Source organism: Nanorana parkeri, unplaced genomic scaffold (genome assembly GCF_000935625.1).
Source record: "Nanorana parkeri isolate BGI_ZX_2015 unplaced genomic scaffold, ASM93562v1 scaffold778, whole genome shotgun sequence".
NCBI lineage: Eukaryota > Metazoa > Chordata > Amphibia > Anura > Dicroglossidae > Nanorana > Nanorana parkeri.
In genome coordinates, this window is record NW_017307046.1 from 522,772 (window position 1) to 543,514 (window position 20,743).

Consider the following 20,743-nt stretch of genomic DNA (forward strand, 5'->3'; position numbering starts at 1 on the left):
GCAGTGCGTTCAGGCCCGATTCCAGCCGGAACGCACTGCATCGCATTGTGGCCGGCTCACTATTTCGTTGGGCTGGAGGGGGCGTGGTGGGCCATAGAGATGAATGGCACAGTAGCCACGCCCTCCGGCCGAAATGCTGTCGCCCGCACGGGATCGCAAGGCCTAAGGTCCAGTGCAGCATTTTGACCGCACCGGACCGCCAAGCCCCCTCCAGCCCCATGAAATAGTGAGCCGGCCGCAATACATTGGTTTATGATATTTTTTTATCTTCCAAAACCTTAATAAAACTTTCTTAAAACCACTGCCCAAATTTAAACCTTTAAAGTTCATCCTCAGCTGATGCTTCTTGCCAATCATGCCAAAATGAATCATTTTATTTTAATGATCAACGTAAAATAAAGGATATTTTAATTTAAATTCCTTTTATGTAGGAAATAAAGTTCTAGTGTAAAAAAAAAAAAAAGCAAGGAAAGAATATCATTACCAAATCAAAAGTAACTTCACAAGTTTTTTTTTACCTATTTTAAGTCTAACTCCAACTATGTGCTTTAAAGACTTTTTGCCAACAAAAAAAAAGACAGATAAATCATTTTTGGTCCTTTTATATTTCCATTTCTGTAGAGTTAGACATTTATAGTTTCCTTTTCAAAGCAGCAGATAGAATCTCCTTGTTGTCTTGGATACTGCATTTACCTGCATCCCTACGCACTTTCTTTGCAGCGCTTTGCTTGTCCTCCGGTTTCTCAGGCGACCTTTGTGCTGTGGTGATTTTCTCTTGCTCGTTGGAAGTGGAGAAGACAACATCTGGCAGTTGGACATCGGCGGCGTTTGTAACACAAATGCTGTGGAAAACGAGAAATATACTAGGATTGAGAGCAGTTTATCGCATAAGAAAATAAAAGGACAATGTTGCTTATAAACAATAAAGAAAGTTAGCGTGAATTACCGTATATAATACCGTCCCGAATATAAGCCGAGGTACCTAATTTTACCCCAAAAAACTGGGAAAAAGTATTGACCCGAATATAAGCCGAGGGTGGGAAATGAGGCAGCTAATGGTAGATAGATACCAATAAAATTACATTAATATTTATTTAAAAGAAAAATAACCTAGCTCTGTAAGTGGAAAAGGGGGTACAGGGCTACATATCATGTACTACGGATCATTTAACCCATTCATATTAGCAGAGGATAATTGTAAATCTATTGTTCAGTGCACTCTATATGTAGTATATAGTACATGTACATATAGAGTGCCTGCAACAATACATTTACAATGATCCTCTGCTAACATGAATGGGTTAAATGATCCATAGTACAGGGCTACATACAGATCATTTAATACATTCATGTTAGTATAATTGTAAATGTATTGTCTGCACTGTATTAGCAGTATATACTCCATATAGAGTATATACTGCTAATACAGTGCAGACAATACATAATTGGTTACTGTAATAAATCCCCCCAAATCTCCCCTCACTTACTGTGATTCACTGTGCCGGAGCAGGGACGAGTCAGCGGCGCGCTGGTCCAGTGGGAGGAGCTCCAGGTGGGGTCCTAATTTAGCTGACTTAGAGGTGCCTGCCCGATAATTACAACCCCACCTGGAGCTCCTCTCGTCTGACCAGCGCGCCGCTGACACATCCCTGCTCCCCTGCTGTACTGGCGCTGCGGGATTTTTTTTTTTTTCTTCTTACTTACCTCGCCGAGCGTCGCGTCACTGCTGCTCCGGTGGGCGGCGCTCCGAGCGGGGTCATCTGGCAGTCTCCGGCCACCTAAATCAGGACCCGGAGACTGCCAGATGACCCCGCTCGGAGCGCCGCCCACCGGAGCAGCAGTGACGCGACGCTCGGCGAGGTAAGTAAGAAGACGCGCTGGCGCTGACTCGAGTATAAGCCGAGGGGGGCACTTTTCAGCCAAAAAAAATGGGCTGAAAATCTCGGCTTATACTCTAGTATATACGATATTCAAATTACTTCCATAAATCCTGCCATCAGACTGCTGGGGAGCCTAACTCTGGACTGAAAATTCATAATACAAAAAAGGTCTTCCCCTCACCACCCACTGTAGAACATTTTAACCACTTGCTGACCGGGGTGTTACACCCCCTTCCTGTCCCGGCCATTTGTCAGTATTTAGCGCTGCGGTACTTTGACATTTATTCCGTCATGCAACGCTGTACTGAAATTAAATTTGATACCATTTTTTAGAGACAGATAGAGATTTCTTTTGGATGGTATTTAATCACCACTGGGGTCTTTATTTTTTACTATATAATGAAGTACCGAAAATTTTGAAAAAGAAAACCGCTTTCCCTACGTTCTGTTATAAAACATTTAGCAGCACCCAATTTGTTGGTAAACCGTAAAAGACAAAATCACATCAAGTAAATAGACACCAAACATGTCAAGCATCAAAATAGCGTGCGCCCGCAAAATCCTAAAAAACTACCATGCCTAAAATTGGCCATAAGCGGCGCTTTATAAGCTTTTACCGCTCATCAATTTAGTGTTAACGGTGATTAATGGCCCTAAAATTATTGCTCGCACTCTAACATTTACGGCGATATGTAACATGTGTGGCATGCTGTTTAGGCCCCATTCACACCTAGGCGTATTGTAATATGCGCGACCGTCGCGCGATTCCAAAGGCTACTTGGCTGTATCCCAATGGAAAACGCCCTACAAAACGGCCCAAAGTAGTCCCGGGACCTTTTCAGGCGTGGGCCGTTTTGTAGGGCGTTAGGGACGGGCGGAAATACGCCTAGGTGGGAACGAGGGCATTGACTACAATGCTATTTATTTTTTTGACCGTTTTGTAGCGCGTTCGTCGAGCGTAGGACGCGCTACAAAACGGTCAGGTGTGAACGGGGCCTAAGTGTCATACAAGCAATTGGCTGTAGAGCTGGCCGAACGCTTTTATGCAACTGCCAGTCCAGGGTGTTTATATTACGAGCAGGATTCTGCTTGCACGTGTGAGCACAAACAAAAACCCCACATACATGAACGTCCACCCACTGGGAAGAGTCCGCCGTCCGTTGGTGTATTTACAATGGGCGGACACGACAAGTGGTTAATGCTTGTTTTGTCCATGGGATGGATAACCGAGCAATACTTAGGCTATTCATGTAAGTGTAGATTTTTCTCGTTTAGCACCAGGAGCTGAACAAGAGAAGTCAATAGATTTCTCCTTCCATGTTAAACAGTGTGGATGGGGGAATCTGCACCGCTAGTTATTGTATTGAGACAGCTACCGACACCTGCTATAATCTGAATATCTGAACACTGATAGGATGCATTCACTGTTTGCATTCGCAATATTCCACCTGCGTCCCCCGTAGCACCCAGGGGTTCCTTTCACCCATCCCTATGTCACTACAGGTCACAGTGGTAACTTTGACGGGAGGAACCAATGACCACAGTGGAGGACACAACAGACTAGAGGTGCACCGAAATGGAAATTTTAAAACCGAAACGAAACCGAAATTTAAAAAAAAAAAAATGTCAGGCCGAAACCGAAAATGTTTTTTTATTTTTTCAATTTTTAAAAAATATTTTATTTTTTATAAAATGTTTAATTTTTTTATATTTATTTATTAATTCATTTTTTATTAAATATTTTTATTTTTTACTTTACTTTTAGGGGCTTCAGGGAAATATTGGGGGGTCTAAACAGACTCCTGATATTTCCCTTTTAAAATAGAAAAAGAGATTAAGAACACAGAGTCCTCAATCTCTTTTTCTGTGTCCCCTGTTATCAATGAACAGGAATCCTCTATGAGTGTTCCTGTTCATTGATAACTTGAGAATATTGTTTATTGTTTGTTTACTATAACTACAATTATGAATGAATGGGGGTGATGTAGATCACTCCCATTCATTCATAATTGAGGATATAGTTAACATACCATATTCTCAATTATGTACACACACTCAGTGATCACTGATCACTGAGTGTGTGTACCTTGCTTTTCTCTCTGACACGCTGTCACAGGAGGCTGTCCAGTGATCGGAGGAGAGATCAGCGGCTGGAAGCCTGCCGATCTCCCTCCAATCCAACAGTGGAGACCCACCTTGCCGGTCCAGGGTTCGCGCGGGGGACAGCAGAGCCTGGGAAACTGACGGTGGCACCGGCGGAAGGGGGGACACAATCACATGTTAAGAAGGGAAAAATGTCGGGAACTCTTGATTCCAAGCCAAGGTCAGGTAAACCAAGAAAGATTGCAGCCCCACCTGCCAGAACAATTGTTCGGGATACAAAGAAAAAAAAAAACCCACAGGTAACCTCAGGAGAAATACAGGCTGCTCTGGAAAAAGACGGTGTGGTTGTTTCAAGGAGCACAATACAACGATACTTAAACAAAAATGAGCAACAAGGTCGAGTTGCCAGAAAGAAGCCTTTACTGCGCCAATGCCACAAAAAAGCCCGGTTACAATATGCCCGAAAACCCCTTGACATGCCTCACAGCTTCTGGCACACCGTAATTTGGAATGAAGAGACCAAAAATCGAGCTTTATAGTCACAACCATAAGCGCTATGTTTGAAGAGGGGTCAACAAGGCCTATAGGGACAAGAATACCATCGCCACTGTGAAGCATGGTGGTGGCTCACTGATGGTTTTTTTTGGGGGGGGGGGTGAGCTCTAAAAGGCATGGGGAATCTTGTGAAAATTGATGGCAAAGATTAATGCAGCATGTTATCAGAAAATACAGGCAGAAAGCTGCTCATGGTACGCTCTTGGACTTTCCAGCATGACAATGACCCTAAGCACAGGGCCCAGTTGACCCTCCAGTGGTTGCAGCAGAAAAAGGTGAAGATTCTGGAGTGACCATCACAGTCTCCTGACCTTAATATTACCGAGCCACTCTGGGGAGATCTCGACTCAAAGACTTTGCATGATCTAGAGGCATTTTGACAAGACGAATGGGCAGCTATACCACCTGCAAGAATTCTGGGCGTCATAGACAACTATTACAAAAGACAACTATTACAAAAGACTGCACGCTGTCATTGATGCAAAAGGGGGCAATATACAGTAATAAGACCTAAGGGTAAGCAGACTTTTGAACAGGGGACATTTCATTTATTTGTTGCCATGTTTTGTTTTATGATTTTGCCATTCTGTTATGAGCTACAGGTGAATATAAATCCCATACGAAATAAAAGAAATGTGTTTTGCCTGCTCACTCATGTTTTCATTTATTACCAATTCTCCAAGGGTATGCAAACTTTTGAGCACAACTGTACTATCCTGTCATAACATCAGCATTGTAATAGGAATACATACTAGAGTTGTTTCTGATAATGCAAATCAAAGCTATCTTAAAAAATCCCTTTTATGTAGTGAATGCTGCCTTATGTCTGCCCATCACTTTCATCATCTTTCAGGACTCCCAGTGTGCTTTGCATCACGTTCCCTGCTGCTTGATGTGATGCAATCTTGATTACTCAAGACAACATATCCCACCATGCATTGCTTCCAGCAAGCAATGATGATGTTACATTACAGGAAGTCCAAACATTGAGATGTAGTTCAGACAGCAGGTAGGTAGGGTAGAGTAGGGTTGAGTTGTGACATAAGTACATATTCACAGGAGTGAAATTGTGACACTGCATGAGGAAGTACATTCTATGGACATCTTCAATAAATAAAGTTTAAACAATTTTCTAGATCTGTATGGTTATTAGGAATGAGATGGAACATATGGAAATTAAACATAGAAACAGATTTTTATAGTTTTTGACAACATACACCCTTAAATTTGAATAAAATAAAAAAAGAGCAAGCACTCACGTTTTGGCTGAGAAATTCAGCTTGAGTAGAGCGACCCCTGCTGGACGACTTTGTAGTATACAGTTATGCAAATCTTGGTCCTCCAACACATTAAAAAGAAAAAAAAAGGATAAAGTGAAATATGCAACGCAAATGTAATCCTAAAACAGAATAAAGGTGGGCAAAAATGTCTGTGCGTCTTATGCAGCGAATATTCCCCCCCCCCAGGTCTCGACAATCTCCTGCGCCAGCCGCCTCAGCTGTCACACACACATCGCACGCGCACAGCAGCTCCCGCGGGGTGATTGTGTGTGCGAGTGTGAAAGCTGAGGCGGCGGGGCTGACGCCGTTTTTTACCTCTTCCATAATGCCAATGCCCGTGCTGCCGCTGTCTAAGTTCTGTGTCTGACCGGCTTCTCAACTTCCTGTGTCATGCCACATGACAGGCAAAGGGAGGAGTCTCAGTATGCAGAAGTTAGGCACAGGCAACACGGGCAGCGCATTGTGGAGGCGGTAAATAAAGTGGTTTGACTGCCTCTAAACAATACATGCGTCTTATGGTCAGGTGCGTCTGATGGAGCGAAAAGTACGGTATATTTGTTATAGGATTCTTATAGTTTAAGGATCAGTATGTTCAGACCTCTATAGTGAACCCCTCTACAGTTTAACACTATACGTTTCAATGGTAGAGGCAAACTGTGTACTTACTGAACACTTACCAAGTCGGTGGTAAGGGGGATCTGACTGACTATATGGTCACATGATCACGGTCCTGTAGAATAAACAGCGCACTCCTGAGAGGTAAAGCACTCCTAGAATGCCTGCAACTAGACCTCAATTGTTGCTCAGACATCTGAATGCAGTGAGGCAATTACAGGAGCATGGGGTTGAGGTTGAATCTAGGAAACCCCGACTACATTACTGATTATGGTTTCCATGGTTGCAGGGAAGCAACATTTTAATATTTCAGTAGCTAGAGAAAATCAAGGCTGGGTGCACACTGAAATTAATAAGTTCACATTTTTTTAAAAAGAACCCGCTAGTGCAAAATGGCTTGTAATGCAAATACATCACCCTGAAAACTCAGTTTAAGGGCCAAATCATTCAACATGTGTTGGGGCTGCGCTGGCTGTTGTTTCAAGTAGGGATGCACCAATACCGATACAGAGTCTTTGGGCGAGTACTCGCCAAAATGCTCCGATACTTACCCCAGATAACGAAACTTCTGGTCAGAGGGAGATTTCCATTGACCAGCTGTGTCGTGAGGGAACATTGAGCCGGCTTCCTGGCCAATCAGGAAGCCAGGCGGTGGGTAATAACTCACCACCCGGCTTCCTGATTGGCCGGGAAGCCCGCTCCATGCTGTTTGACTGACAATCAGCATGGAACCAGCCAAACAGCATTGAGCCGGCTTCCCAGGCAATCAAGAAGGCGGGCGGCGTATCATTATTGGTCGGGAAGTAAGCTCCATGCCAATGGAAGTACTGGTATCGGTGAGTACCGAAAGATAAATATCGGTACTTGATACTGAAAAACTGGTAGCTGTGCATCCCTAGTTTGAAGTGCTGCCCCAATGCAAGACAAAGCAACTTGCCTTGTCACAGATCGGATTGGTTCACAGCACTGCATTGTAATGTGAACGTTAGTGGTGGTGTGCACTGAAAAAAAGTACAGCATGCCATACACAGTACAGCCGCCTCGCACCCCGATGTGCCCGTAGAACTGAACGAAATGTCACTTGTGACATTTCAATAAAGTTTTACCAAAAAACTAAACAAAAACACAATGGGAATTTATCAAAACTGGAGCACACAAAATCTGGAGCAACTGTACATGGCAACCAACCCGCTACTCTCTTCAGTCTGGTCAGGTAAGATTTAAACATGAAAGAAAGATTTAAAAATGAAAGAAAGAGGCTGATTGGTTGTCATGCACAGCTGCTCCAGATTTTGTCTGCTCCAGTTTTGATAAATTCCCTTCAGAGTGCTGAGATCAGTGCATGGGCACTGTGTCGGGCAATACAAACAAGCTGCTGTGCGTTTAGCACAGTGGCAGGTGTGAATTGGCCATAAATGTGAATATAAACAACCGCAATGTACAACTTCAGAAATAGACTGCCAATAAATGATCGCTTCAATCAATTATCGCAATCATGAAAATGGGGAAAAAGACAATCAAATTAGAAGAAATCTGTATTTACTTTTTGGGTTAACTAGTCATTTTTTAAAAATAAATAATCATTTGAGACAATCCACTCTATGATAAATCATTAAGAGTATATAAACCCTACAATACTCTTCACTTATTTGCACCCTTATAGTCCCTTAAAAATATGTTATTGTAAAGTATTTTGATATATCGGTTTTAGAGGTGCAAAAAACATCTGGTATATTGGCAAGAATTCAGAGCTGCCCTGTGTCCTCTGCACACTTCCTGTGTTATCCTAAAGAGTCTGTTTAGCCCTCCTAGTTGTAGAGATCTGAGAGTGGGAGCGCTTTAGGTAGTTTAGCAGAAGACACTGGACAGGGCTGACACCATTTAAACCATAAAGCTGTGAGTTGTCAGCCCGGAACAGAGCTTATAAAAGGGAGTGCATTTCTGGTATATCGACAGGTATTTTTTGTTCCTGCAGGGTCTTTAAAGGGATAAAACATGAGGAAATGTACATGTATTGCAGAGATGTACTTCATTTTTTTTTCCAAATCTTATCTTTACATATGTTATAATTTAGCATTATGTACATTACATTTGTGTCAATTTGTTATGCTGCAGAAAGTCAATTTAAAGTTTTACAAACTTAAAGCTGAATTTCAGAATGGAAGAGAATGATTTTTCCCAAGCTCCGTGCATAGAATGTCTCAGTGTATTTAAAAGGAGAACTATGGGGTCAGGGCTTTTCCCAATAGTTCTCCTAAAGGTAACGGGAGGACACAAACTAGCGTCCTCCCGTCACCCAAAGCTCAGTATACCGCGAGCTGTATATGGAGACGCCGCAGCCGGGACTGATCCCGACATTACTGTCGAGATCCACCCAGCTGCGTGAGTGACAGCTGGCTCTGCCTATCTAGAGGCAGAGCCAGCTGTGCCCGCCCCCCTCCCCTGTCCGTTCTGACAGTCAGCACTGGAGGATCGGACAGGGGAGGGAGGAATCCATGCAGGGAGCCGTGACTGACAGTAACGGCTCTCTGCAGAGACAGGATCGAGAAGTGAGCGAGCGACGGTATGTGTTCGCTCACTTCCCAATCTATTGAGCCGACGTGTGACAGTTTCATTGTCACAGGTCGGCTAAAACTATGAGGCTGAGTGATTTTCACTCGCCTCATAGTTCTCCTTTAATGCTGAACTCCAGACCGTTATAAAAGACACAATGAATGCAGCTCTGTATTTATTGATACATGATTCAATGTCATTATTTACAAGCAGTGTAATTAATTGAACCTGGCCTGGTTTCAGCCCCCTACCATCTATGCACAGTTGTATAGTTTGCAATTACCTACAGTACATGGGGCAGCCCTTTTGCCCCTCTTATCTCACTGCTGAGGGAAAACAATAGACGCCAAGTACTAATAAGTGGCTGCTGAATTCAATAGCTGGCCGGGGAGATTCCTCCATCCACACAGTTTAGGGGGAATTGAGGCATTTCTCTTGTTCAGCACGTGGGACTGAGTAGCAGAAATCCGTAGTGTGTGTGGCCAAATTAAAGAGAAACGTCAACATTTACCTTTAAAATGGCAACAAAGGCATCTTTAGAAATGTTTAGTAATGACAATCTACAAACAGATACTTCTAGATAATTGCAGCCTTTTTATTCTTTACATTCCTTATTTTTCTTTTCCTCCCCATTCTTCTCACAGTGGCCACCTCCCTTTACTTCCTGGAACTCTGGCACATGTGACAGTACATATCATCTCAGGGGAAAAAGTGCCCTTCCCAGAGATCCTGTAGTTTACAGAGGAGAATTTACATGAAGGCAATGGTGATGTAGCCTTCCCAGGATGCATCTCTTAGGCCAAGAATACATCACCAGTGCTTAACAGGACCAGGAAGTGGAAAAACGGTGATTGGAGGTAAAAGCAACATATGTTTGTTTACCAAATGAATGTAATATGATTTCACATCAGCGTGCAAAGCTTTATACTGATGTGATTGTTAGTGAAAAGGGGTAAAGGTCCACTACGAGCCAACCAAAGAGCAATTTTTTTTGTTTACAGCAAGAAAGAAGCCTTTATTTTAACTCCAATATACAGATGTTCCTCGCTTACCGACTTACCTGTTTTGCGACCACTCGCACTTACGACGGACCGCCGATCTACCTCCGATCTTGCGCGTCAACGTCAGTGCGCCGTGTCGCCGGCGGAAATGGTGTCCTCCGATCTTCATTGCGGGTCCCGGTAAGTGTTTTCATTGCCCGATGTACAGTACACTGTTCGGTATTGTACATCGGCAACGCTATACAGTACTGTACTAATGCAGTACAGTACTGTATAGAGTTCCTCACTTAACGACCAATCCGTTTAACGACCTGGTCATAGGAACGGAACTCGGTCGTTAAGTGAGGAATGCCTGTAATGTGACTTGGTAACACTGACTCGTGCCCTGTTGATGTGAAGTCTGTATTTGATCGGATCAAGTCTACAGAAACAAAAATCACACAAACTTACCAGGTAAGTTGAGAAGCCATCATTCTTAGTCCTGTCCAAGCTAAACCCAAACTGAAAGAAAAAAAAAATAAAATGCACACTTTATAAAATACTGTATCTACATAAAAGGTATACAGTAAAGTTCAAATAAAAGATTTTCATACAAGATGAACAGATATTACTACCTATATAGTGATTAAAGGGGAAGTATTGGGAAAGTAAAATACGTATGCTCATCCCAAAATTTTTTAGCCTGTGTGACACTGCAGCTGTAAACCCTAGGGCTCTATAGCTCGAGAACTGAGCGATCATGAACCACTGATCGCTCTGTCTTCTCCCTGCAGAGAGTAGTGGCTGTCAGTCACCGCTCCCTGCAGGGATTCCCCCCTCCCCTCTCAGTTCCTCCAGCGCTCATTGGGAGGGACAGACAGGGGAGGGGCGGGCACCGCATGCTCTGGCTCTAGAAAAGCAGAGCCAGCTGTCAATCAGCAGCGGGGTGGTTCCCAACAATATTGTTGGGATCTTTCCCAATTGCAGCTGGCTCTAGCTGACTTTGGGTCACAGGAGGGGATCAATAAATGTCTTCCCATGACCCAAAAAGCGAACAAAAGACAAAAAAAGTTTGGCTATAGTTCTCTTTTAAATGCCCTTGGTTGAAGAATAAATGGAACCAAAAGCAAAGAATTATACAAAATCCATTAGTTCTTTATTAAAATCCAAGCAAACCCAATAAGTTTGCAATTATGATCTTTAACTTTTTTCCTGATGCTTGGTGTCCTATGATAGCTGTACTCCAATAATCAAGGGTCCCGCAAAGAAAACATCCCTGACATCCCTGCATATGTGAATGCTCTATGGCTGGCTCATGATTTGCCAGCACAGAAGAGCAATATTTGAAAGGGCTGCCAGGCATGCCTTTTTGTGTAACCTTCAAAAAACACTGAATTATGATTTTAGGGCTGCTGCCAGGTGATCAAGGAGAAATTTAGGACAAAACAGCAAACCAATGAAAACATTTACATTCACTGATATTTTGAACTGCAACACATTGCAACTGTGATTAGTGGAACGCTGGTGCAATGCTCAGGCTCTTGCAGACTCTTGCTCCAGCCCTTGTCCAAACCGATGGTACGGACTTTTAGTAACAGAGGCCAGAGGAAGTATCAATGGATTAGAAGTGTGGTGACGTTATCGCATTTGTACTTTACTGAGAACTACGAGTCCCTCTGCTGCAGTAAAAGACAGCAAGGCACACCACTTACCAGTAAGTTGCCCACGCTGGTCAGGTCCTCGGTACCCACAGATAAGCTGGCGATGCTCACATTCATGGATCCATTAGTGAAAAAGCCAAATGTGTTGAGATGCACCTTCTGCCGCAGATCATCCTTTAAGGAAGGAAAGGAACACTATGAATACATATGCATATACATAAGTGCATCTAAACCCCACAATAAAATTGTACTGTACTGCAGCTTGCCAATCCTTAAATGTGGTAGATTAATCTTTTTTTCTTGGTTTAGGAACTTTTTTGCCTTATTTCTACCTGGTGATCCTTCCTGTAACATACTTATTGTCGTAGGAAGGCAACACTCACTCACCATACTGTATCAATGGCGGAGCAATGTTGTCACCCTTGGATGTGAAATGAGTTAGACCGATACTAGTATCATGTACTGATACAGGGCATTTTCAGGAGTACTCGTACTCCTGAAAATGCCCCGATACTAAAGGCCGATACCGGCCCTTTAAATATTTTAAATCACGTCGGTTGCTGAGGTCCCGGGCTTGCGGGGGCCTGAGGCAGCCTTCCGGGGACCTGGCAGTAGCTGTCTTTGACACTGCCTGCCAGGTCCCACATCTCCACCTCGGCCTTCCCGGCTAAGGCAGAGCTCGAGGCAGCCCCACACTGCAAATACAGCCTCCGAGTGGGCACACGCTCTGTACGGCTCACTACGATCCAGCCAAGCACCTGTCCACAGAGCCGTGGAGAGACCCATCGGCAGCCCTGCTGACGTGTATGCAGCGCTGGAGAGATCCAATAGGCAGCCCTGGTGACATCTGTATGCACCCCTGGAGAGACTCATTGGCAGCCCTGGGGACACATCAAGACGCAGCCTGGTGACGCATCGGGACGCGGCTCTGGCGAGATCTGTATTCAGCTTTGGTGAGAAACTGCCCTAAAATCATTAGTCTGTATTGTTATATAAAATATGTCACATGCCCCTTTAAGAAAAAGTATCGTTCATTGGTATTGGCAAGTACCCGAGGGAAAGTACTTGCACTTGGTCTTGCAAAAGTGGTATAGGGACATCCCTATTTCCTCCTATACTAAACCCCAAGACAGTTTACAGAGGTGAACTGACCAGGGATGATAACACTACAGAAACATAGGATAGCACTGGATTTCCGACAGCATCAACAGGTATTTTTTGCACTGATACAATAGTTATAACAAAATGCTTTCAAGGACATAGACCAATAAATTCCCTAGGCCAAAAGGAGCAAATAGAAGTTAATTGTTCGTGTTTGCATATACTTTAAAGAAGAACCTCATGCCTACCCTCAGGGTTACTTTTGCTTCTAGCCCCCTTCCATTTTTTGGTGTGTTATGCTCAAATAAAAAACCCAAAGCCCGCCATCATCGGTCTTGTGGCCCCAATATCCTTTTATTAATGTCTTCAGGAGCTGGCTGTGTCTTCCAGGTTCTAACAGCTGGCCCCATGATGACAGGTCACTGGGCCCGCCCTCATCCAGCCGCAGTATGGATGATGATGCCTTCTGGGATATCGGACGTAGATAGCCCAGGAGGCTGCTGGAGCAAAGAACACGTCATTCCTGCCTAGGCAAGAATGGAGGCATGGGATAGGGTGGATAGAAAAAAAGAACAGACTTTACATGTTTGCAGAGGGGGAAGGGATGCAATGCAACAAAGCAGTTGCTTGTGAACATCCGCTTTAAGTTTACACATTTGAACAGCTGAAGATTTCAATATTTGCTTTAAGTGATAAAGATTTTCATTCCACTATGATAACAAATGAGTCATCAACTTGAGAAAGATGAAACCACAACATGAAAGTAAAAATTCACTTCCGTTAAAGTGGCCATAAAGCCTTTGTAGGACCCTCTATCTACCTGCTGATCTGTAATCCTCTATAGCAGTGGTTCTCAACCTGTGTAACATCAGGATCCACATTTGTCCTCGGTCATTAAGTCGGGACCCATGTTGCACTGCAATGGAACGCACGGCATTGTGGTACTGCGAGTTCCGAAGCAGGCAATAGAACTGTGGGTGGGAGGTGTGTTTGGGTTGCAATTCAAATGAATGGCAATGCAATTCTCACACCAGAACTCGTGGTAGGTGCGATTGTGTGGTACAGTGCGTTAATCGCACGAGACTGAGATTAACGCACTGTACTAGTGTGGATGGGCCCTCAAAAACACACAACCACAGACACATTCTCACACATACACACTCCAAAAAAGATCCACCAGTCTCCCTATCTTACGAGAACTGGAGTAGATCCTCAGCCTGGGGTCCAGTGTGGGCTGCTGTACTGTGATGGAGCTCCATCTATATGTGCATTGTTTGTACAGCTCCCTTGCATAACCTGTAGAGGTGCCAAGAGCCAGAATGTGACATCACTCCGGTCCATGCACCTCTACAGGACACGTGAGGGAGCTGTAAGCAATGAACTAACGGATGAAGCACACCCTACCTCAAGCTGACACTCAGCACCGGGCAGCATATTTTGAATGGCTGCTTGGCGCGAGAACTGACAGTGCTGCGCTAGGGGGAGACGGAGGACCCTCTCACCTGGAAAAGTGGAAGGCACACGGGGACCCACTGAACACGTGGGATTGGGCTGCCTCCTGGTGAACCTGCACCCAATTTTATCTTTTGCTACATGTGCTCCATGATGGAGACTCCCATAGGTTAAAGTTAGGACCACACTACACAGAGGAGCCTTGACACGGCTGTGCGGCTTTCACATATTCTGCAGAAGACGTGTATCTAAAACCTCTGTTTTTAACATTAGCCGTTAGACAGTTGTTTTTTTTTGCATGCTGGCTGGTGAGTGTGCTGGGAAACTTTTTGCTGTTTTACTGTATAAAGCCCTTCCATGTGCACCTTGCTTAAAAGCTGGTTATGAATTGATGAGTGTGTTTGCCATTTGTTTTGCTCCACTGAAAACGGCGGCGCGACCCACTTTTGGGTCACGACCCACCAATTGAGAATCAAGGCTCAATAGCAGTGGTTCTCAACCTGTGTACCCTCAGTACCCACATTCGTCCTTGGTCATTGGCTGCACTAGGGGGAGACTGAGAAGCCTCTCACCTAGAAAAGTGGAAGGCATACGGCGACCCACTGAACATGAGGTCGCAACCCACTTTTGGGTTGGGATCCTCAGAGGGTCCTACCCCCACTGCTGACCTCTTCTGACAATGTTAGCTGCCTTTCTATCATACTAGGAGCTGTGCCCATAGAAGACTGAAGGCAAGGCTAATTCATACCAGTCACTGCGATTCTGGCCTGAACGCACTGGATCGCATTGCGGCCGGCTCATTTTGGTGTGGGGCGGGAGGGGGCTTGGCGGTGCATTGAAGTAAATGGCACTGCAGCCATGCCCTCCAGCCGCACGGGAACGCATGGCACATCAATGCCAGTGTTCTGGTCTGGTCAGGGGATATATTGCAGCCCCACAACAAAGAAAAGAAATCTGGAAAACGTACATTTTCAAAATAAAAAAACAAATAAGCAGCAGTGTTAAACATTAAACATAAAAAATGACATTTATTATACTAGAAGTTACTGTTTTCATAACAAACACTGCACAGCTACAGGCGGTTTTAGTCTAAATAAGTGACTGTGGATCAGAAAAGAATTCCAATCTTTACTTGTTTTTACATTGTTTTGGGTTGGTTTTTTTCACCTTCATGCTTATGATCTCCTTCAGCAACTTCCTGTCTACATGTTCTATGGCCCAGTAGAGGCTGCATGTCATTGCTTCCTGAAGGTGACAACGGTGGAACGTGTCTGTGCAATGAGCTTCGGCTTGGCCACTGGGTATAGCGGACATATATTTTTAACGATCCTCCATCCAAACTAACAGCATGGATGAATGAATCCCCCGCTGTGTACAATGTATTCTGACAGTGACACTGGCTGCTGTCAGGGTACTCGAACAGTGCTTGCAGCTGATTGGCTGACATTCAGCCAACAATTTACCAGCATGACCCTTCGACAAAAGTAAATTTGTGCTGAGGAGATAGGGCCGAATTTCCTGCTGAATTGGGCAAAATTCCATCGAATGCGTACCTGGCTTAAGTCCCTGTACTCACCAGGACGTATCATGGACGCGCGCCAAACATACACAAAAGTGCTTGCTTGGACACAAGTTCACAGTACGCACACAAACACGCTTGTGTTGCCATTACTAGGTTATGGCACCCCAAACACGTTTGCCATATATTGTTTATGGCCCCCCAAAGGCAGCAAGCAAGACCCGCGTATTTCCCATGCAAAGAGGTATGACGACCGCACAAAAAATGCCTTCTTTGCCGCGTTTGCCCCATTTAAATGAATAGGCTGCCCTATGTGCGACACACAACAAACATATGCCATGTGTGGGTTACACAAATGTGAAGATGGGGCTTAAAGTAACCTCATAGACCTTTACCGGGTTCTCAGTACATGGGCATGACAGGTAATCAGTCACAAACATGGGCAGCGCTAACGCAGCATATGATGATACAATGCAGAATAGAGGTTACGGTCAGTGACAGCTACATATCAAAACAATTGGGAGATGCCATGATACATGCAGGTGCAGTTATATGCAAATCTCAGTTGTCTTGTTAAAGTCAAGATTGGCTCCACCAACTTCTGCCCTTAGTCTTCCTGCTGGTCACTAAGGCTGTGTATTGAGGAGGTGGAAAATGTTACATTGTTCGGTCATGTGGTCGGTGTAGCACAGTCTGTGCAAGGAAAACATTCCAGCCGAGTCCTATTCCAGCTCCGCACACACACCATGGCCTTGTTCATTCCTATGGATGAGCCACACCCATGGCAGCCTCCACCCTACCAGAAGAGAATGGCTCGCCCAAAGGAATCCACAGGGCCATGGTACACATGTGTGCAGGAGAAAAAGGTACTGGCTAGGGCGGTTTTCTTGCAAAGGCAGTGTGGCGTCGGGCAGGACCACACAGTGAGGATCTAGTGAAAGGGGAGGAAAGTCAGCAGTTTTCGGGGTGGGGAGGAAGGTCAGCAGGAGTGTGGAGTGATCCCCTCTCTACCTATTAGTCTCCTCCCTCCAGTGCTCCCCTCTGTCACTATCAGTGCTCCCTCTCCAGTCGTCCCCTCTGTCACCGACAGTGTCCCGCCCCCACTCTCTAGCGCTTCCATGTCACCATCAGTGCTCCCTCTCCAGTTGTCCCCTGTCACCAACAGTGTCCCACCCCCTTCGTCACCGACAGTGCCGCCACCGCTGCCCCCCAGTGCTTCCCTCTGACTTCATCAGTGTCCCCCTCTGGCACCAGTGTCGCCCTCCTCCGGCGTTTCCCTCTGGCACCGACAGTGCCCCCCTCCTCCGGCGTTTCCCTCTGGCACCGACAGTGCCCACCCTCCAGTTGTCCCCTCTGTCACCGACAGTGTCCCCCCTCCCCCCTCTCTAGCGCTTCCCTCTGAGACCATCAGTGTCCCCCCTCTCCAGTGTTTCCCTCTGTCACGATCAGTGTCCCCCCCTCCAGTGTTTCCCTCTGTCACGATCAGTGTCCCCCCCTCCAGTGTTTCCCTCTGTCACGATCAGTGTCCCCCCCTCCAGTGTTTCCCTCTGTCACGATCAGTGTCCCCCCCTCCAGTGTTTCCCTCTGTCACGATCAGTGTCCCCCCCTCCAGTGTTTCCCTCTGTCACGATCAGTGTCCCCCCCTCCAGTGTTTCCCTCTGTCACGATCAGTGTCCCCCCCTCCAGTGTTTCCCTCTGTCACGATCAGTGTCCCCCCCTCCAGTGTTTCCCTCTGTCACGATCAGTGTCCCCCCCTCCAGTGTTTCCCTCTGTCACGATCAGTGTCCCCCCCTCCAGTGTTTCCCTCTGTCACGATCAGTGTCCCCCCCTCCAGTGTTTCCCTCTGTCACGATCAGTGTCCCCCCCTCCAGTGTTTCCCTCTGTCACGATCAGTGTCCCCCCCTCCAGTGTTTCCCTCTGTCACGATCAGTGTCCCCCCCTCCAGTGTTTCCCTCTGTCACGATCAGTGTCCCCCCCTCCAGTGTTTCCCTCTGTCACGATCAGTGTCCCCCCCTCCAGTGTTTCCCTCTGTCACGATCAGTGTCCCCCCCTCCAGTGTTTCCCTCTGTCACGATCAGTGTCCCCCCCTCCAGTGTTTCCCTCTGTCACGATCAGTGTCCCCCCCTCCAGTGTTTCCCTCTGTCACGATCAGTGTCCCCCCCTCCAGTGTTTCCCTCTGTCACGATCAGTGTCCCCCCCTCCAGTGTTTCCCTCTGTCACGATCAGTGTCCCCCCCTCCAGTGTTTCCCTCTGTCACGATCAGTGTCCCCCCCTCCAGTGTTTCCCTCTGTCACGATCAGTGTCCCCCCCTCCAGTGTTTCCCTCTGTCACGATCAGTGTCCCCCCCTCCAGTGTTTCCCTCTGTCACGATCAGTGTCCCCCCCTCCAGTGTTTCCCTCTGTCACGATCAGTGTCCCCCCCTCCAGTGTTTCCCTCTGTCACGATCAGTGTCCCCCCCTCCAGTGTTTCCCTCTGTCACGATCAGTGTCCCCCCCTCCAGTGTTTCCCTCTGTCACGATCAGTGTCCCCCCCTCCAGTGTTTCCCTCTGTCACGATCAGTGTCCCCCCCTCCAGTGTTTCCCTCTGTCACGATCAGTGTCCCCCCCTCCAGTGTTTCCCTCTGTCACGATCAGTGTCCCCCCCTCCAGTGTTTCCCTCTGTCACGATCAGTGTCCCCCCCTCCAGTGTTTCCCTCTGTCACGATCAGTGTCCCCCCCTCCAGTGTTTCCCTCTGTCACGATCAGTGTCCCCCCCTCCAGTGTTTCCCTCTGTCACGATCAGTGTCCCCCCCTCCAGTGTTTCCCTCTGTCACGATCAGTGTCCCCCCCTCCAGTGTTTCCCTCTGTCACGATCAGTGTCCCCCCCTCCAGTGTTTCCCTCTGTCACGATCAGTGTCCCCCCCTCCAGTGTTTCCCTCTGTGACCATCAGTGCGCCCCCTCTCTCATCTGTCAGAGTCCCCTTCTCTACTATCAGAGTCTCTCTCTCCGCGATCAGTGGACTCTTTTCCAATGTCAGTATCCCGGTTTTACTTGTCAGTGTCCCTATTTCCTGTGTCAGCGCCCGCCTCATATGTCACGGTTCCTCTCCAGTAAGTTCCCCGGGCCTCCATTTATCCCGGAAGTCTGGCTACTCCTCCTCCTGATTCCCAGACCTCGCTGCTCTTACCTTCAGAGTGAGGTGGTGGACCCGGGCCCAGCACACAGACACAAGCAATACTACAATGGTAGCCGACAACCCCGAGCAGATCGTACTGCGCAGCGCCATGTTTATTCCAGCATCAGCATCCCTCTCACTTCCGGGAGTTGTCTCCACCCACAGTCACATGATCAACCCCCTCCCATCGCTGCCAGACAACTTCCTCGCGAGGTTCAGACCTGGCGGTGACGAATGTGAGTGCTGCGCATGTGCAATGGGTGATTTTCGGCCCTTACCGCGTCTGTGATGTCACGGCCTTTACGTTGCGTCGGGGGCGTGGCGCCGCATGACGGCATAACATAAAAGCTACAGTTAGCACAGGTGGCGGCGCGGCTTTCGTTTGCTGCTATACCACCAACGGCAAGCTTAGTAAGGAGGCGGTATAGCCAGGACCGGATTTCCTATAGGGTCAACCAAGGCCTGGCCTCGAGGCAGCAGGGGTGTGGAATTCATGTCTCCCTATGCCCGGGGCATTGTCAGTGTCACTGAAATGGTGTTTGCACCTGGCTCTCAGCTATTCACCATTCCAATGGCACTGATAGTGCTGTTACTGCCACACCATTTCAGTGACACTGACCTTGCCTGTAGGTAGCAGCCAGGTGCACTGTTAGGCCCCATTCACACTGAGCGATATATATCGCAGGTAATTCCCACGATATCGCGACTATTTACCGCGCGATATCGCTCTCCAATGCATGGCAATGGGGCTCTGTCCGTCTCTGTCGCGGGTCGTGCGTCGCTACAGCAGGACCCTTTTTGGAGCGGATTTTGCAGCGATTCTAGCTTGCTCAATGCAAGCATGTCACGCGATATGGCGCAAAATGCAAACGCGCGATTTGCGAATCGCTCAGTGTGAATGGGGCCTGAGTGTCCCTGCCACCTAGAAGCATGGTCAGTGTCACTGATCTGGACTGTGCACTTTCCCCCACCTGTTAACCATCTGGTGAGTCCTCCTTTACATCCGAGGCCTAGACTCTAGTGTAAGGGGAGACTGCTGCGAGTTTGATTTTTCGAGTTGATATTATGGTAAAATGATGTAAAATATAGTTGTCAGTTTTTGGAAAGGGGCACAGTTTCAGTGCTTAGCATAGGTGCTATTTTCTGTAGATCTTCCACTGTATGTGACATGTTCATCTCCAGGGTTGTACCGATACTAGTATCAGTATCGGTGCTGATACCGAGTATTTGGGCGAGTACTCGTACTCACCCAAATGCTCCGATGCCTAGCCCGATACCGGAACTTCCGGTATCAGGAAGCCGGCTCCATGCTCCCTCGTCACCTGCCTCCCTTGTCACCCCAGTCATTACCTGCCCCCCGGCTTCCTGATTCGCCAGTAAGCCGGCTTCATGCTCCATCGTTACCTGGTGATGAAGGAGCATGGAGCCAGCTTCCTGGCCAATCAGGAAGCCGGATGTCGTGTAATGACTCGCTGCCCAGCTTCCTGATTACGGGGCGAGTAATTACCTGCCCCCCGAATTCCTGATTGGCCAGAAAGCCGGCTTCATGCTCCATCGCCACCTGGTGAAGGAGCATGGAGCCGGCTTCCTGGCCATTCCAAGCCGGGCACTGTGTAATGACTTAACTGATTGCTGGAGAAGCTGGCCAATCAGGAAACCGGGCTTCCTGATTGGCCAGAAACCCGGCTCCATGCTTCCTCGTCACCTGGTGACAAGGAAACATGGAGACAGCTTCCCTGCTAATCAGGAAGCTGGGTGGCGAGTCTTTTTACGCGTTGCCCGCCGAATCGGTAAGCCAGGTGGCAAGTAATTACGTGCCACCTGGCTTCCTTAATGGGACTTCCAGTATCGGTATTCGGTATCGGCAAATAGCGGGAAAAAATATCAATA

At 46.9% G+C, this 20,743-nt stretch overlaps 1 protein-coding gene across 1 annotated transcript in view; it reads right to left on the minus strand.

Moving 5' to 3' along the window:
• The window catches only part of GPR107 (G protein-coupled receptor 107), a 79,315-nt gene extending 60,282 nt beyond the window's left edge, over nucleotides 1-19,033 (minus strand). Inside the window, exons 1-5 of the mRNA XM_018564747.1 lie at nucleotides 18,866-19,033; nucleotides 11,679-11,801; nucleotides 10,438-10,488; nucleotides 5,798-5,877; nucleotides 694-842 (exon numbers count right to left, since the gene is read on the minus strand). Of these exons, the coding sequence (XP_018420249.1) occupies nucleotides 694-842; nucleotides 5,798-5,877; nucleotides 10,438-10,488; nucleotides 11,679-11,801; nucleotides 18,866-18,964 (502 nt within the window). The 5' untranslated portion in view covers nucleotides 18,965-19,033. The remainder of the gene's footprint in view (nucleotides 1-693; nucleotides 843-5,797; nucleotides 5,878-10,437; nucleotides 10,489-11,678; nucleotides 11,802-18,865) is intronic.
• Between the last annotated feature and the right edge of the window lie 1,710 nt (nucleotides 19,034-20,743).